Source organism: Zootoca vivipara, chromosome 6, assembly GCF_963506605.1.
Source record: "Zootoca vivipara chromosome 6, rZooViv1.1, whole genome shotgun sequence".
In the NCBI taxonomy this organism is placed as follows: domain Eukaryota; kingdom Metazoa; phylum Chordata; class Lepidosauria; order Squamata; family Lacertidae; genus Zootoca; species Zootoca vivipara.
Window position 1 is genome coordinate 1,569,575 of NC_083281.1, and position 27,250 is coordinate 1,596,824.

General features: G+C 48.7%; 1 protein-coding gene across 3 annotated transcripts in view; it reads left to right on the top strand.

Moving 5' to 3' along the window:
- The window catches only part of PALM (paralemmin), a 61,582-nt gene extending 34,682 nt beyond the window's left edge, over positions 1-26,900 (top strand). Inside the window, exons 3-9 of one of the 3 annotated variants that reach the window (XM_035119796.2) lie at positions 2,182-2,262; positions 3,731-3,861; positions 8,893-9,010; positions 11,085-11,106; positions 12,503-12,565; positions 18,774-18,905; positions 23,654-26,899. In XM_035119796.2, coding sequence (XP_034975687.2) covers positions 2,182-2,262; positions 3,731-3,861; positions 8,893-9,010; positions 11,085-11,106; positions 12,503-12,565; positions 18,774-18,905; positions 23,654-24,225 — 1,119 coding nt within the window. In that variant the 3' untranslated portion in view covers positions 24,226-26,899. Of the gene's footprint in view, positions 1-2,181; positions 2,263-3,730; positions 3,862-8,892; positions 9,011-11,084; positions 11,107-12,502; positions 12,566-18,773; positions 18,906-23,653 lie in introns of all 3 variants that reach the window. The other 2 variants (XM_060275293.1, XM_035119797.2) reach the window with 2 other exon arrangements.
- Positions 26,901-27,250: the final 350 nt, after the last annotated feature.

The following is a 27,250-nucleotide window of genomic DNA, read 5'->3' on the forward strand; positions in this document are numbered from 1 at the left end:
GATGGGCGGGTCATAGATAATAATTTATTATTATTATTATATTATTAACGGGCCTGTCCCCTACCTCCTGTTTTCCCAGCGGGATTTTGATTTAACTAGGGTGATGGGTTAGCCTCTGCTGTTGGAGAGGAGGACAACAAAAGCATCCCTTGTTTGCGACACATTCTTGCCCTCATTTGGAGAGGGAAATCGAGCACGGAGCAGCCCTGAGAGGGATGGAATTTCTCTCCCGGTTGCAAACAATAACAAGATTCTTGTTGGAGGTTGAAGGCCTGGCTGGAGGGCTCCAGGAGCCCCAAAGAGGTCCCTTTCGGAGAGAATCGGTTTTCTGTATCTTCTTTGAGCTCTCTGCTCCCTCACTCTTGGGCTGGAAAAGGTTCCCTGGCCCTGGCGGGAGGAAAAAGCCACTTTGGTTCACCTTCAAAGGCAAACCCGTCGAATTTGCCTTTTCCGGAACGAAACAAGAACTGAAATATGTTGTTCTTGTTTAGTCGTTGCATCTCAGGACTTCCCACCCACCCCTTCCCCAGAGTCCCAATTTAAACATTTTAAAACTGCATCTTCTTCCAAACTCTACAGGTATAACTTCTATGTCAATCCGTATTTCCCATGATAATTGTTACACTACCTAAATCTGGAACTGACCACATATGAAAACAGGTGCCTTCTTTTTCTCTACATTTCTGGCAAGTATTTGTACATTTTTGCCAACTTTGTAGGAGTCAAATACCACTGGTACATCATTTTCAAATACTTTTCTTTCAGTGTACAACACGTCTGCACGACTTTTTGCCCCCCCCCCCTGCAGTGGACCCAAACCCTCCCAGTGTCCCTCTTTTCCAGGGAAAGCCCCGGATTCGGATTTATAGAAACCATCCTGGTTTTTTATTTGATCCCAGAATGTCCCACTTTGCCTTTGTTGTTGTTGTTGTTGTTGTTTAGTCGTGTCCGACTCTTCGTGACCCCATGGACCAGAGCACGCCAGGCACTCCTGGCTTCCACTGCCTCCCGCAGTTTGGTCAAACTCATGTTCGTAGCTTCGAGAACACTGTCCAACCATCTTGTCCTCTGTCGTCCCCTTCTCCTAGTGCCCTCCATCTTTCCCAACATCAGGGTCTTTTCCAAGGATTCTTCTCTTCTCATGAGGTGGCCAAAGTATTGGAGCCTCAGCTTCAGGATCTGTCCTTCCAGTGAGCACTCAGGGCTGATTTCCTCCAGAATGGATAGGTTTGATCTTCTTGCAATCCATGGGACTCTCAAGAGTCTCCTCCAGCACCATAATATGTCTGTGTAAAAGAACATTGTCAAGGTATCAATCCATTGGCAGGTTTTGACCGAGTTTCTGTGTATAAATTGGATAACTTTATAAAATTTAAATTAAGCTAAAAAAAATTCCTTCAGTAGCACCTTAAAGACCAACTAAGTTTTTATTTTGGTATGAGCTTTCGTGTGCATGCACACTTCTTCAGATGCACACGAAAGCTCATACCAAAATAAAAACTTAGTTGGTCTTTAAGGTGCTACTGAAGGAATTTTTTTATTTTACTTCGACCCAGACCAACACGGCTACCTACCTGTAACTTAAAGTAAGCTGAACAACATGGAGAAAATGAAGCTAAGTGCGTATTCAAGGAATCCAATTAGGGAACACAGTGTGAAGATCAGAGGTCACGTTAAATTCAATTAGAAAATTATGTACAAAACAAGCATCAATTAAGGAACGAATGGTTGTTCACATCTATTGAGTATTTCCTATATACAATTTCAAAACCATTCAAGCATTCAAAAAAGAGAGAGAGAGAACCGAAAGGCGTCCGCGCTTGGATTTTGCGACGTAGTTCTGCAACCGACCGATGTTTGCAAAAAAAAGAAAGTGCACAGCACATGTACGTCAGGGAAAATAACATACCCAAACTGGATTGTATTGCTGGGGAAATCCCGTTGTAGTTTGAAAAATTCATAAATAAAAGCTTTTTTCTTTTTAAAGGAAAAGTAACGCCCCTCCTCTTCTCATGGCCAAGGGGAAAATAAGAGGTGGGAGAGACTTTGTGGGAACTTTGGAAAGACTTCAGGGGCACCCCCACAGGAGTCTGTTTTAACTTTCGGGGGGGCCTGCCACTCACTTTTTTTCTCTCCCCCCCCCCCCGTTCCTCCTACCCTCCTTTCCACCTGCGATTTCAGGAGAAGAGGAAGCGCCAGGCGGAGATCGAAAACAAGAGGCGGCAGCTGGAAGACGACAGGCGTCAGTTGCAACACTTGAAGGTAGGAAGAGCTGCTGGCCTGCGGCTGGGAGGAATCAGGATCTGAACCCGGCCCCCCAAGAAATCAGGTGTTGTGTGGGGAGACACCTTGATAGATGGGGCTGCTTACTGTTTGCCAGAACTTGCTTAAGGTCATTTATATGCCTGTGTGCAAATTTGGAAAACGATCAAATGCAATAGAGAGAAGGGACACAGCTCAGTAGGGGGACACCTGCTTTAAATGCATAAGGTCTCGAGTTCAAATCCCAGCATTTCTACGGAGGGCTGGGGAGGATGCTGAGGTGGTACCGAGCTAGATAAGCATGAGGACTAGGATCTTCCGTTAGATTTTAGCGGAAGGGACTGTAGATCAGAGGAACGGAAGACGAACGTCAGGAGGTTCAGGGCAGACGGGGGGGGGGAATCCTTCTTCACACAGCGTAGTGTTAAATTACGGAACTCCCCGATGCAGGAGGCAATGGCAGCCACCAACTTGGATGGCTTTGAAAGAGGTAAAGGTAAAGTTCCTTCTGACTGTTAGGTCCAGTCGCGAACGACTCTGGGGTTGCAGCGCTGTATCGGAGCTGTACGGGAGCCGGCGTACAGCTTCCAGGTCATGTGGCCAGCATGAATAAGCCGCTTCTGGCGAACCAGAGCAGCAACCGGAAACGCCGTTTACCTTCCCGCCGGAGCGGTACCTATTTATCTACTTGCACTTTGATGTGCTTTGGAACTGCTAGTTTGGCAGGAGTTGGGACCGAGCAACGGGAGCTCACCCCGTCGCAGGGATTCAAACCACCGACCTTCTGATCAGCAATCCCTAGGCTCTGTGGTTTAGACCACAGCGCCACCCGCGTTTATTATTATGCACAAATTCATGGAGTCCTGTTGATGCCTCTGCCTATCAGTTGCCGACGATCGCAAGTAGGGTTTAGTTGCCATTGGTGCTTTCGGTCCAGCAATGTTTATCTTAGTTTCTTAGGTTCAAAGATTGAGGTGTCTTTAGTTCATTGTGGAGGGTAAGCATTTTGAACGTTTTCAAGCCATCACTTTAAATGGTTTTTACCCATTTAACGACTTGGTTCTTTCTGCAAACCGCTTTGAGCTTTTCGTTGCGCACGGCACGGAAGCGATTGCAAAATATGCTTAAAAAAACAACAACGGAACCTCGGTTTTCGAATGTAAGCCGTTCCAGAAGAGCACCGACTCCCGGAACGTCCGAAAACTGAAAGCGAAAGCCTCAATGCAATAAGGGAAACTCGAAACGTTCGAAAACCGAAGCGGTTCCTTCCGGGTTCTCGGCGTCCGGAAGCCAAAACGTTTGTCGGCGGAGACGTTCGGCAACTGAGGTTCCACTGTAATGCTAAATAATGCTTTAAATAAATAAAAATGCAATGATAACAACAATAACCCAGTCGACCCCTTGGGGTCCCTTCTAAGTTCTACGACTCTACGATTCTTTCCTTTGCCTCCTCTGCGTTGCTTCCCAGTCAAAGACCCTGAGGGAAAGATGGTTGCTCGACGGAGCCCCTTCGTCCACAGCCGAGGAAGGCGATGCCTTGAAAAAGCAAATGCAGGACGACGATATGAAGGCCAAGGAGCTCGAAGAAAGCATCCAGAGGTAAGGGCTCAGGTGTGTTTTGTCGGCTGCATGCGTGGCCAAGCGAAGACCCAGCGGGGGCTCCTGTGCCGAAATCTTCAGATCTGGGCTTAACGCTCTTACTGCAGTTATAGGAATTCTAAGGTCTTATATATAAAAAATAAATGTTCATAAATGTACAAGGCAAACACATACATAAGTATATAAACCACGTGTCTGATATAGTACAGGAGAGCAATCCTGAAGCCATTTTTACTCTCCCAAACTGAATCATAGAGTTGGAAGAGACCACAAGGGCCATCCAGTCCAACCCCCTGCCGAGCAGGAAACACCATCAAAGCATTCTTGACATATGCCTGTCAAGCCTCTGCTTAAAGACCTCCACAGAAGGAGACTCCACCACACTCCTTGGCAGCAAATTCCACTGTCGAACAGCTCTTACTGTCAGGAAGTTCTTCCTAATGTTTAGGTGGAAGATTCTTTCTTGTAGTTTGAATCCGTTGCTCCGTGTCTGCTTCTCTGGAGCAGCAGAAAACAACCTTTCTCCCTCCTCTATATGGCATCCTTTTATATATTTGAACATGGCTATCATATCACCCCTTAACCTTCTCTTCTCCAGGCTAAACATACCCAGCTCCCTAAGCCGTTCCTCATAAGGCATCATTTCCAGGCCTTTGACCATTTTGGTTGCCCTCTTCTGGACACGTTCCAGCTTGTCAGTATCCTTCTTGAACTGTGGTGCGCAGAACTGGACACAGTACTCCAGGTGAGGTCTGACCAGAGCAGAATACAGTGGTACTATTACTTCCCTAGATCTAGATGCTATACTCCTATTGATGCAACCCAGAATTGCATTGGCTTTTTTAGCTGCTGCATCACACTGTTGACTCATGTCAAGTTTGTGGTCTACCAAGACTCCTAGATCCTTTTCACATGTACTGCTCTCAAGCCAGGTGTCTCCCATCCTGTATTTGTGCCTTTCAACTGCAAGGAGGAAGGAGATGGGGAAAGCTTTCCAATGGTCTTTGGACTGTAGGGGCTTAAACCTCCTTTTTCAAATACAGTCTGGCAAGTATCTGTGAAGCTGAGCACACTCTCAATATGAGTAAGAGATTCAGGAACTAAGTTTTGACCATCTGCAAGGAATGGCCAGGCTACCCAGAAAAGGCAATTGATAAGGTATGATCAGGTATCCTGGCATACAGAAGAGAAGCAACACACTCCCCCTTCTCTATCCAGTATATTCAATTAATTGCTGAAGAAGGAGAGAGAGAGAGAGAGAGAGAGAGAGAGAGAGAGAGAGAGAGAGAGAGAGAGAGAGAGAGAGATGTATATTATTATCATCACAAATTAAATAGGAACCTTTGGGGATTACTTTGCATTTTATTTCATGCATTGTAAAACCCTTTTCCGTTCTTTTATTTCCTGTTGCAAAAATGAAATTCATGAAGGAAGCTCGTTCTCATACTGGGATTGTTTTTCTCCCAGCGCTCACGAAGCTCATTTCGGAAAGCGGTCAGTCCCAGTTCTAAAGACCCTCCGAGAGCCCCTATTTTCCAGGGACAATCCCGGGGTGACCCAGTTACTCAGTGGGACTTCGTTCTGAGTAAATAAATAAATAAAAATGCTCAGGATTGCAGCGTACGGCTGCCCAGCCTCGACCCAGTTACCTGGGAGTAAGCTGCATTGAACACAGTGGGACTTCTGAGTAGACAATGGAAGGCCCGGAGAAAATCAAAGTTGTGTTTTCAGCTGAATTTGGGGGAGCATCCCTTGCGTGGAACTATTTCCGTTGGCTTCTTTGAAAACAGCTGGAAGTCTGCAAATTTTGATTTGCAATGGGGGGTTTGGATCATTTCGATTGCAACTGATTATTATTATTATTATTATTATTATTATTATTATTATTATTATTAATCCAGCTGAGTTTCATTCTAAACTGCACAGTTTATAAAGCAAAGGGAAGTGGAGAGAGACCCGTTTGCTGCCTTTAGAAGTGGCAGGAGATGTACTGCCCCACTGTTATAAGAAAAACACTGCTCCCTTTCCATTATGGGGTATCTATAAGAGCCCTTATAGAGTCTTTCTCTATTGGTAAGAGAAAACAGCAGAGGCCAACCAGAGAATATTGAGAAGCAAAGCAGCTAGTAAGCCTGATCTTTATTAAACTGTTGCAACAGGGTCCCCCGCTCACCCCACACAGGGAGGGAGGAGAGGAACCCTGAACATTGGTGTGCAAGCTCTTATACAGACATTTGAAATTGCCTCCCCTGTAGCTCAAGACCACCCCCGAAAACATCATACATACATCACAGAAAGAGGGGGTCCCCAGCAGAAATGAGAGCGTGTTGCTTCTCTCCTGTCTGCCAGGATATCTGATCATACCTTATCAATTGCCTTTTCTGGGTAGCCTGGCCATTCCTTGGAGATGGCAAATAGTTCTCCTATGCATATTGATAGTGTGTTCAGCTTCACAGATACTTGCCAGACTGTATTTGAAAAGGGAGGTGTGTAAGCCCCTACAGTCCAAAGACCATTGGAAAGCTTTCCCCATTTCCTTCCTTTTTGCAGATAGTTGAGGTCAATTTGGGAGAGTCAAAATGGCTTCAGGATTGCTCTCCTGTACTATTTCAGACACGTGGTTGATATACTCATGCATGTGTGTTTGCCTTGTACATTTATGAACGTTTGTTTTATACAGTTGTGCCTCGCTTAACGAATGCCCCGCTTAGCGAAATTTCCGCTCAACGAAATGATTTTTCGAGCGGAGCTTGCCTCGCTAGACGAATGCGTTTTACGAAAAATTCGTCTAGCGAATCGCGGTTTCCCATAGGAATGCATTGAAATTCAATTAATGCGTTCCTATGGGCCAAAAAAAAAATCAAAAAAAGTTCAATGCATTCCTATGGGATTCGCTAGATGAATTTTTCGCTATAAGAAAAGACCCGTGGAATGAATTAATTTCGTCTAGCGAGGCACCACTGTATATATATATAAGACCTTAGAATTCCTATAACAGGGAGTTGGATCATTTCGAATGGCAGATTATGATGATGATGATTTATCCGGATGAGTTCATTCCAAGCTGCAGAGTTTATAAAGCAAAGGGAAGGCAGAGAGAGAGAGAGAGACCCGTTTGCTGCCTTTAGTAGTCACAGGAGATGCATTGCCCTAGGAAGACACACATATGCCGGCCGCTGTGTTTCGTACGGCAGACTCCTCTGGGGGAAATTGCCTCTCCTTGAGAACAGAGCGTCACTGGCAAGACGTCCGTGTCTCTGTTCCAGGCTGCACCTCTTCCTTTGGCAAGGGCCTAACCTCGGTCCGCATTTCAGGAGGCCAAAAGAAAGGGAAAGGTTTGGAGAGGTTATGTAAACCCAGGAAACAGTCTCTTTCCAAGGATGAGCAACCCCTCCCCTCCCCTCCCTCTGGAGCCGGTCTCTTCCCACCTTCTCCTGCTCAGATCACAGAAAGGGATCCTGGCAGGCAGCGGATTCACAAGCCATCTCTGCTTTCTGAAGAGACAGCCAGTAGCTGTTCCTCGCCTCCTGCCTCCAGGTCTCCCGTGCGAGACAATCCCTTTGTTGAGTCTTTTCAAAGTTTGCACGGGGATAAAACGAGCCTGGTGGTCATTGCGGCCAGAAGCGAATCTCTGCAAAGGTTCCTTTTCGGTTTGGAGGAAAGGCAAGTTCGTGGAATCATAAAATATAATAATATTAATAATAATAATATTTGTACCCCACCCATCTGGCTGGGTTTCCCCAGCCACTCTGGGCGGTTCTAACAGAAGATTAAAAATAGAATCAAACATTTAAAATTTCCCTAAACAGGGCTGCCTTCAGATGTCTTCTAAAAGTCAGATAGTTGTTTGTCTCCTTGACATCTGATGGGAGGGTGTTCCACAGGGCGGGCACCACCACCGAGAAGGCCCTCTGCCTGGTTCCCTGTAGCTTCACTTCTCACAGGGAGGGAACTGCCGGAAGGCCCTTGGGAGATGGACCCCAGTGTCCGGGGTGGAGATGCTCCTTCAGGGATACCGGGCTGAGGCTGTTTAGGGCTTTCAGGGTCAGTACCAACACTTTGAATTGTGCTCATAAACATCCTGGGAGCCAATGTAGGTCTTTCAGGACCGGTGTTATATGGTCTCTGTGGCCGCTCCCAGTCCCCAGTCTAGCTGCCGCATTCTGGATTAGTTGCAGTTTCTGGGTCACCTTCCAAGGCAGCCCCACATAGAACGCATTGCAGTAGTCCAAGCGGGAGATAACCAGAGCATGCACCACTCTGGCCAGACAGTCTGCAGGCAGGGAGGGTCTCATCCTGCAGACCAGATGGAGCTGGTAGAGAGCCGCCCCGGACACAGAATTGACCTGCGCCTCCATGGACAGCTGGGAGTCCAAAATGACTCTCCCCTCCCTCCCAGAGAGTCCTCTAGTCCAAGCCTTGCGATACAGGAATCTCAGCCAAAGCATCCGTGGCGGAGTTAAGAGTAGACGCATTGGAAGCTGGTCAGATTATGCACAGCCTCCAAGGAAAGATGGTCCCTGCTTCTGTGAACCCTGGGAGATTCGGGGCAGATGGAAGGAAGGACTTATTCGCAGAGTTAACTGTGGAACTCACTGCCACAGGAAGCAGGGTTGAGCGTCCGTTCGGACTGCGTCGAAAGAGGATTGGGAAATTCATGGAGGAGGAGGAGGAGGAGGAGGAGGAGGAGGAGGAGGGTATCCATAGCTACTACTCTCTGCCTCGGGGCTATGGATTTGAGCCCCAGGTTGGGCAAAACGGTTTGACTAGAACTAAACAACCCCTGGGTTCTACGATGGTGGTTGGAGGCAGCAAATGCTTCTGGGTACCAGGTTGCCGGACGAGGCGGGCTACTGGCCTGATCCCACAGGCCCTCTTTTGGAATAGGCTTTGCGTATTTACATAAAAGCTAAACATATAAGCTAAACATTCTATAGCTTAGGGCCCCACTCTCTAAGGGGGGGGGACTGGATGTACATCTCCAAAATATAAGATAAAAAACAAAACCCTAATGCCGTTTCCCTCTTCCAGGTTGGAGAAGGAGCTGGAGCAACTTGAAAACGGGATCTCGGCATCGTCCACCAAAGAAAATATGGCTGAGGAGATGCGGGGGGTGGGCAAGGACGACAAGGCCCCCCGCACACCGAAGGTAAGAAGCAGTCCTTCTCTCCCCCCCCCGCTCTCTTTCTCTCTCAGCCTGAGAATGTTGTTGTTGTTGTTGTTGTTGTTGTTGTTGTTGTTGTTGTTGTTGTTGTTGCTGTTAGTGTTAGTGTTGGAAGCCGCCCAGAGGGGCTGGGGCAGGTATATAGGTAAAGGGACCCCTGACCATTAGGTCCAGTCGTGACCGACTCTGGGGTTGCGGCGCTCATCTCGCTTTACTGGCCGAGGGAGCCGGCGTACAGCTTCCAGGTCATGTGGCCAGCATGACAAAGCCGCTTCTGGCGAACCAGAGCAGCACATGGAAACGCCGTTTACCTTCCCGCCGGAGAGGTACCTATTTATCTACTTGCACTTTGACGTGCTTTCAAACTGCTAGGTGGGCAGGAGCAGGGAGCATAGTACTACAGCTACCGTACTACCGTGTTTCTCCTAAAATAAGACGTGCCTATAAAATAAGCCATGGCACGATTTTCTAAAGGCAAAAAAATATAAGACATCCCCCAAAAATAAGACGTGTTGGGGTACCGTATTGTTAGTGGTGGGAGCAGGTCTGCATTGGGCTTCTGCAGTGCGCGCCTCGCCGAGCCCCGACTGGGTTGGGACTTGGCGCGCGGCGCGCTGCTGTCTCTCCCGGGTCCCGCTGGGTCGGGACTCGGCATGGCGCACGCTGCTGTCTTTGCCGGGTCCCGCTCAGTCGGGGCTCGACGCAGCGCGCGCTGCTGTCCTTGCCGGCTCCCGCTCGAGCCCCGACCCAGCGGCGGCCCGGCGGGGAGGGAGGCGGCGGCGGCGGAAGAGGACGATGAGCGGCGGCCGGTGGAAGGAGGAGCCGACGTCGTACCCGCAGCAGCACCTGGTGGCCAGCGGCGGCGGCGCCTTGAAGGGCTCGCTGTGGGGCAAAGCGCTGCGGAGCGACTCCGCCTGGGAGGACAAGGTGAGGCCTAGGCCGGGCCACGCTACCTCGGCGGCGGGGAGCGTAGGCCCCGTGGGAGCCCCTTGGCATGGAGGAGCTGCGTTGGCCAGAGCCTCGGCTGCGGCGATTCCAGGGGCACCTGTGACGTCGGCTGCGGCAGCGGCGGGCTGAGCCTCCCAGGGTAGTAGCGGGACCTGCTCTGCTTCCTTCCCGACAGGACTCCTGAGGTCCACCCATCGGAGCCGAGTGCGAGGGGGGGATCCTGACTCCCGAGATTAATGCTGAGTCCTTACACCCCCAAACCCACAGCTGGTTACTCCCCCCATCACCGCCACCTGTCATTTCAGAATTACAATTTGTCCAGTTGAATATATATATATATATTTCAAGTAGCTTTTTGGAGTAAATATCGCTACAAGGTGGCTTATAATAAACACAGCATGCAGAATAGTAAAAGCGGGGGGAGCCAAATCACATCTCTCCCTAGTTCTACGGTAACACAATTGGGAGCTGGAAATCCTTTCCTGTCAATTTCAGATTGCTCTTCCGTTATTCTGTAGGACTGAGCGGGACCCGGCAAAGGCAGCAGTGTGCGCCGCGCCGAGCCCCGACCCAGCAAAACTCTCTGAAAGCTTAATACCGGTAAAAAGTAAAGAAGCTTAAAATAATAATAATAATAAGACACCCCCTGAAAATAAGCCGTGGTGTGTTTTTTTGGCGGAAAAATAAATATAAGACGTGTCTTATTTGAGGAGAAACATGGTATGTGTGTTGGAAGCCACCCTGAGTGGCTGGGGCAGGTACAAATCTGTTTATATATAAAAAAATCTCAGCCTGGCCCACCTCACAGGGTTGTGTGACCTAGGCCGCCTCAAATTCAGCAGAGGGAGCTGGTCTGGCTCCCGTGTTTAAACTTTGATATATTCAATATAACCTGTATATTAAGGTATTTCTGTTAGAGTAGGTGATGCTTTGATAATATAAATGTTTCAAGTTCTTTGTATCAATCTAGCATGTTTCCTTTTAATTGTTGAATGATTCTGTGTGTACATTGCGGCAGCCCTTGGCTATGTGCAATAAAACGGACTGATTTTATCTATCTATATCTATATCTATATATCCTCCTCTTAATGTCTGCTCTCTTTTTCCACAGACTCCCCTAGGCTCAGCCAAAGGTAGGTACCATTGTTTGTTTGTTTGCATCTACACCCTTGTGCAAACTAATTGAAACAAACCATGAATTTAGCACAGTAGTTTATTGTACAAAATTGACATGTACATGTACAAAACTCACATAAGCGTATGTTCATCACACATTTGACCTCCCCTCTTTTTAAGCAGCATTTGAACACCGTCTGGCATGGAGTCTAACTAGTTTTGAACAGTCCCTGTTGATTTTCGGATCCCTGTACCACGCTCGAATCAGCGCCTAAAGGTGCTTCTCCATAATAATGATAATGATAATAATGATAATGATAATAATTTATTATTCATACCCCACCCATCTGGCTGGGTTTCCATAGTCGTACAGTCCGCAGCAAGGAGGCGACTTTTGCATAAAAGGTAAAGGGACCTCTGACCATTAGGTCCAGTCGTGACCGACTCTGGGGTTGCACGCTCATCTCGCATTATTGGCCGAGGGAGCCGGCGTATAGCTTCCAGGTCATGTGGCCAGCATGACAAAGCTGCTTCTGGAGAACCAGAGCAGCACATGGAAACGCCGTTTACCTTCCCGCTGTAGCGGTTCCTATTTATCTACTTGCATTTTGATGTGCTTTCGAACTGCTAGGTTGGCAGGAACTGGGACCGAGCAACGGGAGCTCACCCCGTCACAGGGATTCGAACCGCTGACCTTCTGATCAGCAAGCCCTAGGCTCAGTGGTTTAACCACAGCGCCACCTGGACTTTTGCATATGGCCCACAAATTCTCCATGGGATTGACATCTGGGGAATTCCCTGGCCAACCGAGTATTTGCTGATCTGCCTTGAATTCCTTCCCCACTTCCGACGTGTGACGGGGCTAGGTCCTGTTGCAATATCCCAGTACCGGCAGGATACCTCTTCCCCAGCTCTGGAACAACTCTCTTTCGTAGAACCTCAATACAGTGGTACCTCGGGTTGCGGACCTGATCCATTCCGGGGTGCTGTTCGCACCCTGAAGAGTCCGCAACCCGAGCGGCGCTTCTGGGGGGGGGGCGGTTTGAAAATGAGCTATAACATTGGAGCAGGGAGCAGAGTTTGGTGCTGGTAACGCCGAGGTTGCGGATTCGAATCCCTGAGTGTTTGATGGATTTCTGTATTTTAGAATTTCTGTTTTTTTGGAAGCCGCCCAGAGTGGCTGGGGGAACCCGGCCAGATGGGCGGGGTATAAATAATAAATTATTATTATTATTATTATTATTATTATTATTATTATTATTATTATTACTGAGTGGCACGGCAGCCTCGCAAGGGAGTTGGACTGGATGACCCCCGGGGGTCCCTTCCTACTCGACAGTTCTGTGATTCTATGATTCTAACTCCCTCCTCCCCCCCCAACCCTTCTCCTCCTCCTCCTTCTTGCCCCCCAAGTGGAGAACAGAGCCTCAAACAGCCCTGTAAAAGTGGTGGAAGGCGGTGGGATGATGAAGGCAGGTACGTCGGATCGTGGCTTCTTGCTCTTATGGGTGCATTAATCCTTTAAGCTCTTGCCCCCCCCAAAAAAATGGGGCGGCCAGGGGACAACGGCAAGCCCCTCTGCCTGACTGTAGCAGCATGCTGCTTCCGCCTGCTTCCGCTGGGAGTCGGGTGGGGTGGCCTAACTATCTCGGGGGAACCGCCTCCTTTTGGGGGGGGCGAACCCCACATGGCTTAATTGATGGGTTAGAGCAGTGGTGGATTTACGTAGAAGCTCAACAAGCTGTAGCTTAGGGCCCCACTCTCTTGGGGGCCCCCCAAAAAAATTAAAGGAAAAAAAATACATTTCCAAATTATAATCTATCTATCATCTATCGATCGATCGATCGATCGATCGATCTATGCCAATGTTGGATTTACGTATAAGCTAAACCAGCTCTAGCTTAGGGCCCCACTTTCTTTGGGGCCCCAAAAATTTTTTAAAGGGAAAAACAGCAACTGGATGTACATTTCCAAAATACAAAATAAAAAACAAATAAAATAAAACCTACATCCAGCAACAGTGTTTTGTGTTGTGTCCGCTCCTGTGACTTAAGTCATGGGCCCCGCCTGCTAGCCTGCTCCCTAAAATATCACTGGTTTTTGCTCCTTTCTATATATAGGGTGCCTCCATTCTGCATGGACTGGTTGCAGGGCAACATGGGCAAGTGGCTTTAGATACCTATGAGGTCCATCAATGACCATATAGCATATATTCAACACAAAAAAAAACAGTGACCATTTGTTGTTGACAAAGGGCAGCTGGACATATACCCATTACCTTCAGGAGTTTAGGGCCTCATCAAACCTAAATCCGGCCCTGGGTTAGAGAGCGCCATGCTTGAACTCAAGACCGAATCCTGCACTCGAGAATTGCTGTGTCCATTTCCCCCTCCTGCTTGCTTCCAGGCTAGTGTTCTCTCTCTCTCTCTCTCTCTCTCTCTTTTTTTTTTTATTTGAACCTGGCACACTTTGGGCAGCTTCCAGCATACACGAAACCATTATAAAAACATTAAACATTAAAAACTTCCCTGTGCAAATCTCTCTCTCACTCTCTCTCTCCAGTTGCGATCGAAAATATTCCACCCTCATTGCATATCAGAACCGTTATCCAAATTCACAGGCTTTTTTCGGCTGTTTGCGCTGAGTAAATCGAACCAGAGCAATTGAAATAGCTGTTGCGTTTTCAGCTGAATTTGGGGGAGTCACCTGAAGCATCCGTTGTGTTATTTTGATGGCTTTTGGATCTGCCACCGCCTCCCCAAAAGGTTCCTCATTTGCTCCAGTCTTGCAGTTTCCGTTCCCATTCCACCCGGCCCAGATCTTGCAAAATAGCTCTTCCCTCTGTGCTTGAACCAAACATGTGAGCAGCAGTGCCTCTGAGCAAGCGCAGAGTGCTTTTTCTTCACTGCCGTCACCGTGGGGTTTTTGGGGGGTGGGGGTGACGTTTGGCATGGCAAAGGGGAGACTGGAACGTAGCCTTCCGAGATGTTCAGTTTGAACAATTTCTCCTCTCGCTCTCTCCAAACAAACAAACCAATGGGGAAGTGCTAATCGTAGGATCTAATTGGAATTTCTTGAATAAATAGATTTGCATTTGTTCTAATTGCGGGAAATAATTGGGGTTTTAAAAATGAATTAATTAAACAAACATATTTGCAAGCGTTTCGCTCCGGCTGCAAAAACCCCAATTGGAAGCTCCAGATAAAATCAATTTGCGTTATTTCAGCCTCGCCGAGGGGGAAGAGTTAGATAAGCGCTAACACATTCTGGGTTACAGGAAATGACATTAAGGGAGACGAGATGCACTGGGTGATATTCTAACGCCGAGGTTTAATTGGCAGCTTCGGAGAAATAGATCTGCCTTCTTTAATTCCGACTGCAGAACTTAATGGTTTTGTTTTGTTTTGAATAGATAAAGAGTTGAAGAATGGATTTCACCTAGAATTTACCGACTCAAGGCGTGGAGTTGTACCCTACCTAGAGTAGACCTGTTTATATAAATGAGACGAAGTACATCATGCTGGGTGTCTACTCTGAGTAGAGAGTATGGGAGAAATGTTGGAGGGGATGGAATAGGACGTCCCTATTTTCAGAGGAGAAATGTTGGAGGGGATGGAATAGGATGTCCCTATTTTCATGGGAGAAATGTTGGAGGGGATGGAATAGGACATCCCTATTTTCACGGGAGAAATGTTGGAGGGGATGGAATAGGACGTCCCTATTTTCAGAGGAGAAATGTTGGAGGGGATGGAATAGGACCTCCCTATTTTCATGGGAGAAACGTTGGAGGGGATGGAATAGGACCTCCCTATTTTCATGGGAGAAATGTTGGTGGGGATGGAAAAGGACGTCCCTATTTTCACGGGAGAAGCGTTGGAGGGGATGGAATAGGACATCCCTCTTTTCACGGGAGAAATGTTGGAGGGGATGGAATAGGACATCCCTATTTTCACGGGAGAAATGTTGGAGGGGATGGAATAGGACGTCCCTATTTTCATGGGAGAAATGTTGGAGGGGATGAAATAGGATGTCCCTATTTTCTCTATGTTGGAAGGTATAGGCTATCATTTGCAGGCAGCTCCTACTGGAGTGAATTTTGCAAGCGGCATTCACAGTCCTCTTAATATATAAATGAAGATGAGGGTTGAAAGCATCCTCACTCACCTTGAGCCTTGAGCTCCTCACTAGCCGCCTGGAGGGGGGGCAGGCAAACCCAGAAACTTCAGGCCAGCCCTGGAGCTCTGGCATGCAGACCATGGGTGGGGTGGGGGGTGGGGGTAACAGAACGGGTAGGAAATGAAATTGGCTGGTTCATCCCTCACTCACTCCTTCCTGGGAAGCAGCTTTGCCTTCCTGAATTGCCACCGGTTTCAAAGGTCAGAGAAGACCTTCCGCAAGGTCGAAGCATCCTAAAAGCAGTTGACACCCCCCCTCCCCAAAGAGGACTGTTGCCCATTAACCACAGCAGAGTTGTCACGAGCCAAAAAAAATAGAAATCAAAAAGCCCTCTCAGCAAGGGGCTCGGCTCGATTGGTTTCCATGCCGCGGGCTGAAATGTCATTTATATAACCCCGTTCGGCGCAAATGCAATTTGCTTCGTAAAGATCAGGTATCGTAAAGAACAGGAATAACATTCTGGCCCCGCATTGCACGTTTTAGCACAAGTATTAAGACATATATGTTGGTGCCCAGCTGTTTTGGGGCTCGATTATTATTATTATTCATACCCCCCAACATTTCTCCAATGAAAATAGTGATTAGTGAAACATTTGTCCAATAAAAATAGTGATTAGTGAATAGTGAAACATTTCTCCAATGAAAATAGTGATTAGTTAATAGTGAAACTAGTGAATAGTGATGAGTCCATCATGATTATGGCGGTGATGATAATTATCTTATTTATACCCCATCCATCTGACGCTGGGCAGCTTCTGACATATATAAATTCTGTGAACCACCCCAAGGCGGTATATAAATTCAATTAACAGCAACACCACAAAATATTGAAAAACATTAAAAGTTTCAACATTTTTAACATGTACAGTCAAAACACGATTTCCTTTTTTCTCTTATTATTGACAACTCCCCCCCCCCCCCCCCGGTTTTCCACAAAGTTCTTCTTTCACACCCCTTCTGTCTTCCATCTTATCTCTTCATAGCCACAATATTATAAGCTAATTCTTTCCGTCTCTCGTTGCTCGGATCCTGCTGGCGAATTCATCACCCTGCAACATTTCTTTAAATAGTCCAAAAAAAGGCCTCCGTTTTTCCGCTCATCATTGGATTATCTTAATTCCGCCAGTTATCTGACTTAACTGTTCTTCGTGGTTTGGAGAAACCGGTTTCTTCCATTTCCGCACATAGAAAACCCTGGCTGTTGTTGTCACATAACATAAACAACTTTAACATTTGCTGTGGGGTTTTTTTTTGCCCCAGATAATTTCTAACAGACTCCCAAGAAAGCCCTCTGCCTGATTCTCTGTAATGTAATTTTATCATTTATACAGTACTGGGTTTCCCTAAACAGGGCTGCCTTCAGATGTCTTCTAAAAGTCAGAGAGCTGTTTATTTCCTTGACATCTGATGGGAGGGCGCCACCACCAAGAAGGCCCTCTGCCTGGTTCCCTGCAACCTCACTTCTCGGTGTCCGGGCTGAACGATGGGAGTGGAGACGCTCCTTCAGGTATACTTGGCCGAGGCCGTTTAGGGCTTTAAAGGTCAGCGCCAACACTTTGAACATCTTGCCTTTCTCTTGTGCATGACGCCATTCATTTCTGCCCCCCTTGCAAGGAACCCTGCCTTCCAGACTAAGAAGCCACGGCACAAAAGGAAAATGGACCGGGGCAGGAGGAGGGAAACCCCCCCCCCACTACATATAAAGCACTCGGCCTTCCCCACAAAGCATTTTGGAAACTGAAGTTTACCCCTCTTGACGGCTCCCATTGCCAGCACCCTTGGCAGACTACAGTTCCCAGCATGCTTTGGGGGGAGCCATGCGCATGAACTTCAGGCAGATGGAACATGTGCAGGCAGTGGCGCGTCGTCCGTCCTGGGTTCTTCGTCACTTCCGTACCTGGTGCAATCTCCCGGCGACACTTCTTTCGGTTCCCTCCTTTCCTTCTTGATATTCTCTGTCCTAGGGAAGGCAGACCCAACTTCCAAACCCCACTATATTTTAAAACTTATTTAAAAACATATTACAGGTGGCTGGTCTGCTAGGGAGCTCAGCCTGTCCCCCAGCTGCCTGCCATCTTGAACGCAACAACTAGCCCAGGGCGGGACTCTGACTGGCAGCCCCCTTCCCTTCGGTCTCAGAGTTTCCTCTTGCAGAACTGAGCTGGGAAGATGGGGGGGGGCAAAGCTAGAATCACTCTGGCGGCACCTGCTGTCGGGCTCCTCGCCGATGGCAAATATATATACAGTGGTACCTTGGTTTTCAAACTTAATCCGTTCTGGAAGTCCATTCCAAAACCAAAGCATTCCAAAACCAAGGCGCGCTTTCCCGTGGAAGTAAGGCAAAATGGATTAATCCGTTCCATACTTTTAAAAACAACCCCTAAGACAGCAATTGAACATGAATTTTACTATCTAATGAGACCATTGAGCCATAAAACGAAAGCAATGTTGTTGTTGTTGTTTAGTCGTTTAGTCATGTCCGACTCTTCGTGACCCCATGGACCATAGCACGCCAGGCCCTCCTGTCTTGCACTGCCTCCCGCAGTTTGGTCAGACTCATGTTCGTAGCTTCGAGAACACTGTCCAACCATCTCGTCCTCTGTCGTCCCCTTCTCCTTGTGCCCTCCCCATCTTTCCCAACACCAGGGTCTTTTCCAGGAAGTCTTCTCTTCTCATGAGGTGGCCAAAGTCTTGGAGCCTCAGCTTCAGGATCTGTCCTTCCAGTGAGAATCAATGTACTGTACTATAAAATAAAGAAGACAGTATTGTAGATGATAAAAATTAAAATTACATTTTTTTCCCTTGACCTGCACTGATGACGGTCACTGTTTGGATGGGGAGCTTTTATCCATTTCCGCAGTCGCACAATCAATCAATCCGTAGCTGAACTAGGTTCCACACACAGTGGCAAAAGCAAGTGAACCGAAAAAGCCTCAAAAAACAAAATCGCAAAATAAAGAGCAAAAAGAAAAGCGCCGAACTTAATCTTTTCCGGAAGTCCATTCGACTTCCGAAATGTTCAGAAACCAAGGCGCGGCTACTGATGGGTGCAGGCAACCCGGAAACAATAGCCGACAGCAGCGTCGGACATTCGGCTTCCAAAAAACGTTCGAAAACTGAAACACTTACTTCCGGGGTTTCGGTGTTTGGGAACCTGGGTACCACTGTATATATACTTCCTCGCTAGGTGCAGTCCAACAGGTAAAGCCCAGCCGGCACCAATGGGAATTAACCCACACGGGGTGGGGACACAACGAGGCAGGGAGGAGCTGCTTTCCGCAGGCTGCGCTCAGCCCTGTAGACGAGAGACTCCCTTTTGGATCCTGCGTGCTGCTTTCTAACCGCACCCCTTGCATTCTGGAGCTTGCCACCTGCCCGCCCACCCCCGCACCCGCTTCGCGGCCTCACGCCTTGCTCGTGCGACGCACGCCTTGCTTCCCCGCGGGAGTCGGGGCAGGGAGCCGCCGGCGCGGCAGGGCCGGGCTTCACTCTCCTGTTTGCCTCCCAGCTATGTACTCCGTGGAGATCACGGTGGAGAAGGACAAACACACAGGCGAGACCAAGGTCCTGTCCAGCACCACCAGGCTGCCCAAGGACCGCTCGGTTCAGGGGGTCAAGGTGTACGAGGACGAGATGAAAGGTACGCGCCCGGCGGGGGGGCAGAGTCTGCAAGACGGCGAGGAGAAGGCGCCCCGGCACCTGGGAGCTGATTCTGCCGATTAGGGCTACTGAAATCGTGGAAGGATGCGAGAAGGGTTTTAATCGCGGCGCTAGTCCCCGTGATTCCTGCATTCCAAGGGGGTTCGGCTGGATGACCCTTGCGGAAAATTAGAATATTGTCAAAAAGTGCCATTTATTTCAGTAATGCAACTTATTATTATTTTATTTTTCTTTTAATTCTTACAAATGCTTTCTTTTGGAAATTCTACAGTAATAAAACAATTAGTTACAACAATTCAAAGTGATAGGAAGGGCTTCATACGCCAGCTCCTCCGCCATTTACTTCCTTTGGCATGGGAATTATACAGGTGAAACTTGGGAAATTAGAATATCATCAAAAAGTGCATTTATTTTAGTAATGCGACTTACTATTTTTATTTTTTATTTTTATTTTTACAAATGCTTTCTTTTGGAAATTCTGCATTAATAAAACAATTAGTTACAATAATTCAAAAATGCAAAACCATTTGCAGTCGTTTGCGGTCATCAACAGCTACCAGTCAGTCAATCACCCATTTCCACCACCCTTCTGAGTGATCCCCCCTCCCCATCCCCACCCCTCCCCACCCCTTCTCTACATAAGTGCCTGGAAACTTCCATTTCACTGTATCTGAAGAAGTGTGCATGCACACGAAAGCTCATACCAAAATAAAAACTTAGTTGGTCTTTAAGGTGCTACTGAAGGAATTTTTTTATTTTACTTCAAAAATAAACATCGCTGTTACATTTCATTCATTACATTCCATTTATAATTGACCCACCTAATGACAAATAATTACAATTACAACAAATAAAGGCTTGACACATCTTGCTTTGCGTGTCATGCATCTATCTCATATATTGGTTTCACCTTTTAAGTTGCATTACTGAAATAAATGCACTTTTCGACGACATTCTAATTTTCCGAGTTTCACCTGTAGCTCGATGCCGTTGCTGTTGGGTAGGGTTGCCATGTTTCAGAAAGCAAAAATCTGGACACAAAAGTGGTCGACTTTTTTTGGGCGAAGTGGTCAAGCTTCTTTTTGTAGTTTTGCCCAAAGCTTGTGTGTGTGTGTGTGTGTGTGTGTGTGCGTGCATGCGCGCGCACACAAAAAATCTCTGAAATCTACACTTCCAACATGGGTTGCCAAATTTCCCTAAATTTCTCCCGGACGTTTCGGCGATGCCCGGGATGCTGTTTCTGACAGCCGGATCCCAAGGCCCTAGATCGGAGTCTCCCAAACTTGCCTTTGCCTACAACTCCCATTGTCCCTAGCTAGCAAGACCAGTGGTCAGGGTGGATGAGAATGGACGGTGGTCATTTTGCTTTCAGGGCAGCAGCAAGGAGACTCTGTATTAGATTTCCTTTTGGTGGTGTCTCATTTCAGCATCATGCGACGTACGTTCGGCTGCAAGCCACGGAGAGGGGCCTCCCCTCCAACCCCAAAATGCAACGCAGCATAGAAACTATTTAAAATGAAATGAAATAAATAGGTCCCCTTGGCGGCATAAACCCTCCAGGGATTCCTGCAGGTTCTCAGGAGGGAAAACATCTTTTAAATAAAGCTGTTCTTGAATATCTCATGTGCCCCGTATGTAATGCAGAAAAGGGGATCCTGAGAGCCTCTGGATGATGCAAGGCTCTGACGCCCATCGCCTGTGACCATTGGCCATGCTGGCCACTGGGAGTTGGAGCCTCTCAACATCCGGAGGGGCGGGGGTTTCCCATCCCTGCACTTGGAAGCCTTGCCAGGCAATCAGACCTCATCGGAAGCTTTTAAGCAGAGGTTGGATGGCTCCCCGTCATGGATGCTTTAGTTGAGATTCCTGCATTTCAGAGGGTTGGACTAGATGACCGCTGAGGGTCCCTCCCAACTGTATGATTCTATGGTTCTTTGAATCCAGAGAAGTCAATGGGTTTATTCCAAGGTAAGTGAGGGAAAGATTGCAGCTTCTGATGGTCCTTGCAGAGGTAATAATAATAATAATAATAATATATTTAAACCCCGCCCATCTGGCTAGGTTTCCCCAGCCACTCTGGGCGGCTTCCAACAGGATATTAGAAACACAACACCAAACATTAGAAACTTCCCTAAACAGGGCTGCCTTCAGATGTCTTCTAAAAGTCAGGTAGTTTCCTTGACATCTGATGGGAAGGCGTTCCACAGGGCAGGCGCCACCACTGAGAAGGCCCTCTGCCTGGTTCCCTGCAACCTCACTTCTCGCAGGGAGGGAACCGCCAGAAGGCCCTCGGAGCTGGACCTCAGTGTCCGGGCTGGATGATGGGGGTGGAGACGCTCCTTCAGGGATACTGGACCATTTAGGGCTTTCAAGGTCAGCACCAGCACTTTGAATTGTGCCCAGAAAAGTCCCAGGAGCCAATGCAGGTCTTTCAGGACTGGAGTAATGTGGTCTCGGTGGCTGCTCCCAGTCCCCGATCTAGCTGCCGCATTCTGGATTAGTTGCAGTTTCCGAGTCACCTTCAAAGGGAGCCCCACTTAGAGCACAGCCGCTATGCCTGAAATCTAAGAACATAAGGATAGCCTTGGATAGCCCAGTTTCTGATTTGGATCCTGGAATGTCCCCCCCTTTCCTTACAATGTCCCTATTTTCATCATATGCAGAGGAGGGGGACCCAGATGATCGAGGGTCTGGAAACCAAGCCTTAGGATTTAAAGCACATGGCTTCTTCCCCCAGGACTGTAATGTAAAGAGACACGGCAATAAAGGAAAACGGGTTGGTGGGGAGAAGGAAGGAAAAAAACTCAGGCACCATAGCTTACTTGGTTAGAGCGTGGGGCTGATAACACCAAAGTTGCAGGTTTGATCCACGTATGGAACAGCTCCAGGTTCCTGCACTGCAGGGGGTTGGCCTGGGTGATCCTTAGGGTCTCCTTCAACTCTAGGCTTCTAGGAAGATTCTATTATTTTTAGCGGAAAGGTCCACAGATCAGAAAAAAGACACATGTTTTTTCCATGCACAGGATTGCTGTTTCAATCCCAGCCTTCTCCGGGTGGCACCAAGAATGTCTCCTGCCTGAAATTAGAGAGCGAGGCGAGACAGCCTTCAAGGAGGATTGGGGAATGTAGTTTTGTTTTTGTTTTGTTTTTTTAAAAAAAGAACCTGTTGCAAACATGTTGAAACGAAAGCAGGTCTGGAGCAAGTACAGCAGTCAAAGTTGTACTGAGAACAAGGTGTGTGGCGGGGCGAGGGGCGGAACGATATAGATGAACTATAAAATGCAGCAGTGACAGATAAACAGAGGGAATTATGGAAGGGCAGAGGAGAGGTCGGAAACTATTTGCGTGGAGATTGGAAAACATTGTAATTTTTTTATAAATACAGTGGTACCTCAGTTCTCGAACGTCATCCGTTCCGGAAGACCGTTCCAAGTTCCGCAACGTCCAAAAACTGAGGCGCTGAAAAGGGCTGCCTTTAAATCCAATTGAGAAAACTGGAAAAACACGCCGTTCGGCTTCCGAAGCGTGTTCGGAAAAAGAGCCGTTTGCTTCCAGGTTTTCAGCGTCCGGCTTCCGAAGCGTTCGTTTGAGAACCGAGGTACTGTTGTATTTGCTTTTTTTTTTTTTTTTTTAAGTGAAACGCTGGAGAGCTGCCGCCACAAGGCAGTGTAGACAACGCAATATATATGCCAGGGATTGAACCATGAGGCTTTTGCTCGCCAATGAAATGCTCTTAACCGCTGAGCTACGGTCGTGGTTCCACGTCAGCTGTGCTGCCCCTGGGGCTCAAGGCTCCTTTTTTGTGGGAATGTTCAGGGATGCAGAAGAAGATATATTACCGGTATTTGATTATATCCTATTCCAACTTGTGTTAACAAGTTCCACAATTTAGCAGAGTTACATTCCCCTTTTTAAAAGTTACACAGCGGATGCCTCGCTCAGGCTCGCTAAAGCCTCTGTAATAACTGTCCTGGTATTTCCCCCTTTAAGGTAAAGGTAAAAGGACCCCTGACCATTAGGTCCAGTCGTGACCGACTCTGGGGTTGCGCGCTCATCTCGCATTATTCGCCGAGGGAGCCGGCGTATAGCTTCCAGGTCACGTGGCCAGCATGACAAAGCCGCTTCTGGCAAACCAGAGCAGCACATGGAAACGCCGTTTACCTTACCGCTGTAGCGGTACCTATTTATCTACTTGCATTTTGATGTGCTTTCGAAATGCTAGGTTGGCAGGAGCTGGGACCGAGCAACGGGAGCTCACCCCGTCACAGGGATTCGAACCGCCGACCTTCTGATCAGCAAGCCCTAGGCTCAGTGGTTTAACCACAGTGCCACCTGGGTCCCATTTCCCCCTTTATTCCCTCCTAAAAGATGAGACACGGCACAATCTTCTATAAAAGCATAAAAAGGTTTGCTCGCATATCATCCTGTTCACAATAGGATCCCAGAAGGCAGACTTAGCTTAGAAAAAGTTACCTACACTTGGGAAACTATCCCATAGGGAGACAGAACCTTTATCCTCTCTTGGCTGGAAGCTGGAAGCCAAGAGAGCATCTTAGGCTAAGCAGATGTTGCCCAGTGCTTTTGTGTTACCTGCACAGGTGAAGCCACACCCACCTCTAGTCCCAGCCCAGGAGAAACAAGTTCCTTCTATGTCCACTCTAGGGATGTTGTACTTGACTGCCCTTGTGTTTCGCACCCCCACATTTCCCCTTGTCCCTCTTCTTGCAGTGGTGCACGCGGTCCGCGTCGAAGACGGGGCCCTGGAGAACGGCTTGCAGCAGCTCAGCTCCTCCGAGGTGGACGAGCTCATCCACAAGGCGGACGAAGTGAACCTGAGTGAAGCCTCGGAGGCGGGCAAGGACCCCCGCAACAACCCCCCGAGCCAGAAGGCCACCCCGAGGAAGGAGATCACCGGCGTGCAGGCCAAGCCTGTGGAGAGCCCCAAGTTGATGCCGGCCGGCCAAGGCCCCGAGCCCAGCAAGGAGCAGCCGGTCACCATGATCTTCATGGGCTACCAGAATGTGGAAGACGAAGACGAGACCAAGAAGGTCCTGGGTCTCGAAGGCACCATCCGGGCGGAGCTCGTGGTGATCGAAGACGCCGAGAACAAGGCGGCGGCGGATTGCAGGGGGAAGGGGCACGCCCCTCCAAACGGCAGTGCGGCGGCGGCGGCGGCCGTCCCTCAGAAGGAAGAGAACCAAACCGGGGAGCCGCCCGCAGCCAACAGTACCGACCCCAAAGAGGCAGAGCAGGAGCTCGACGCCAAGAAACAGCGTTGCAAATGCTGTTCGGTGATGTAAGGCGCCCCCCCTCGACTCGACAGCCAATCAGGACTGCCTTCTCTTCCCTCCCTCCCCCCCATAATTCCCACCTTGACTCCGCCTCTTCCACAAACTCCTAGGTTTAATGTGGTTGGTTTTTTTTTTTAATTTTTAATTAACAAGACATGCAGTTCCCGCCGCTCCCAGAGGATTTTGGTTTTTTGTTTTGTTCCCTTTAAGTGACTGGGGAAATATTATAATGCAAGAGTTGGTGGCGGCTGCGGGGGCCACCCAGCAATGGCCCTGCTAAGTCCCGTTTCGTCTTTTGTTTGCTTTTTCGTAAACGGAACAGATGCAAAAGTTATTTATTAGACGGTGTCGGCCTCTGCCCCCTGCCCCGGCCAGCCCTGCTCCAAAGCAGAATCGATCGGGAAACCTTAAACCGCTGTGGCCAAAGTTTCTTGGAGTCGCCCTCAACCGAATACGAAAGAAAGGAAACCGGGTGTCTTTCGATATTTGCCCCCCCCCTTCAGAACGAACCAGCACCATTTCCGTCAATGGACTTTCCTTCCAGGGAAGGAAATTTAACATCGGTCAAAGAGACTCTACAGCCTTGCACTTTCCAAGAGGTTCTGAGGACCTCTGCAAATTCGCCGACCTTCGAAGATCACTTCCTGGGGTCTCAGAGAATGACACTGGCCAAGTTCTCGTGCCAATGAAAGATTCGGGGTCTGTAAACTCAGTTTCACACACACACACTCTGCCCTGCCGATGTTTAAAAAGATGAGGTTTGGAAAAAGGCAGGGTGATGGGAATCGGCTGTGATCCGAGGGCAAATGTCAGGAAACTTGGCTTGGCGATCTGCTTCATCTGCGAGACAATCCCGCTCTCTGCGGCTTCATGGGAAAGCCTTGTGCGAGTCCCAGGAGAAGTTTTGGGGAGATCGCGATGGTTGGACCTTGACAGCTGTGAGACTGTTGGTGTTGGTGTGGATTTGTTTTTCCTCCTAAATCCTTCGACGGTTACCTCTCCAGCTTGTAAAAAACTGTAGAACTGATCGGCTATTCCCAACCGAAACCCGTTCGGTAGGAAAATACAGGAGAGGCTGGTCGGTTAGAGCAAAACGGGGCCACCAACCGGTCATGTTTGGTGGGTCCTCAGCCAACCTTCTCACTGCAACCAGACCAGGCGGTGGCCCTGGCTGCCAATTTCCTCTCGTTCTCAGTGTTGCCCCTTGTTGAGAAACTAGGAGGAGGTCGGGTGGCTGCTACCTGCCACGAATGCTGTAGCTAAGATTCCTGCATTTCAAGGGGGGGTTGGACTAGAGGACCCTTGGGGGTCGTTTCCAACTCTATGATTCTGTTAGTTGGCTCCTCTGGCGCCACCTAGTGTCAGCCTCCTGGCATCCCGCCTGGCAGAGCCAGAGAGCCCCAGCAACCATCGCTTGCAAAAAGATACTTCCTCGCTTAGGTGAGGGCCAGCAAGCGAAGCCGAGAGAGCCAGCTGGGAGGGCCGGATCCGTCCCAATGATCTGCAGATGGCTCAGAGAAGAGGGCAAGGCAGCGAGGCGGCTCTAGCTAGGCTGGGGGGGGCAGCCAGGTGTAGGCAGAACAGGTGAGCTCACTGAGGAGCAGGGGCAGAAAGGATTTAGATTAGGGGGGGTGGGGTTCTGGGGTTTCCTGGGCTGAGGAACCCCAGCATCTCTGACCATTGTGCGTGCCAGCCACCTCTGAGGCTGATGGGAAGCGGAGCCCGCCCACATCCCTACTGCAAACTTTTGCTGGTTCAGGGGGCTTGTCGTTCCCCTACCTGCCCACACACACACCCCCCGTTGCCAAATTTGAAGTGCCAAAGCGGCCAGGGCTTAGGGCGTGTGCCGGTCGCTTGGGTTCCTGCTCTCCCCGGCCGCAAAAAATGAGACCTGGGGGGGCTTTTACACAAGCAGTTACGATTCGACTTGCCTCCCCGGTCCCTTGCGGGGTGATCAGCCATCCTCTTCGCAATCAAGGGGCGAGGCATGCCTAACAGGGGTGTCGCTGGGTGCTCTGAAGGTGCGTGCCGGACAAATTTGCATCAGATTTACATCAATCAATGTTATGTCTGTTTGGAGCAGTGCTTCCCCTCGTCAGCCAAGCGCTTCCTCTGTCCATCACCTGCCTCTTCCAGCTCCTCTGCCACCTGCTGGCAGGCTCCTAGCCTCCCGCCGTCATCAGTCCCAACGGCCAGCGGCGGTCGCTGTGCCCAAGTCCGCATCTGCCTCCCCAGCGATGCAGAGACATATTAAGCGATAGCAGCTGTTCCTGAATTTGCATCTGCATTAAGCGACGCAAAGTTCATGCCAACCTGCCTCTCCTTTCTGGGGGCCCTTTGTGATGCGTGAAAGGCCACCCCCTTCGTCCAAACTGGCATAAGGATGTGCATTGAAAGATCCCCAACCTGTTCATCTCATACCCCCCCATTTCTCCCCTGAAAATAGGGACGTCCTATTGCATCCCCTCCAACGTTTCTCCCGTGAAAATAGGGACATCCTATTCCATCCCCTCCAACATTTCTTCCCTGAAAATAGGGACGTCCTATTCCATCCCCTCCAACATTTCTCCTGTGAAAATAGGGACATCCTATTCCATCTCCTCCAACATTTCTCCCATGAAAATAGGGACGTCCTATTCCATCCCCTCCAACATTTCTCCAGTGAAAATACGAACGTCCTTTCCCATCCCCTCCAACATTTCTCCCCTGAAAATAGGGACGTCCTTTCCCATCCCCTCCAACATTTCTCCCATGAAAATAAGGACTTCCTATTCCATCCCCTCCAACAGTTCTCCCATGAAAATGGGGACGTCCTATTCCATCCCCTCCAACGTTTCTCCCCTGAAAATAGGGACGTCCTATTCCATCCCCTCCAACATATCTCCCGTAAAAACAGGGACGTCCAATGTTCGGTGTTTTATTATATTTTTATATATGTTGGAAGCTGCCCAGAGTCAGATGGGTGGGGTATAAATTATAAAATCATCATCATCATCATTTTTTATTATGAAATGGGACATCCCTATTTTCACGG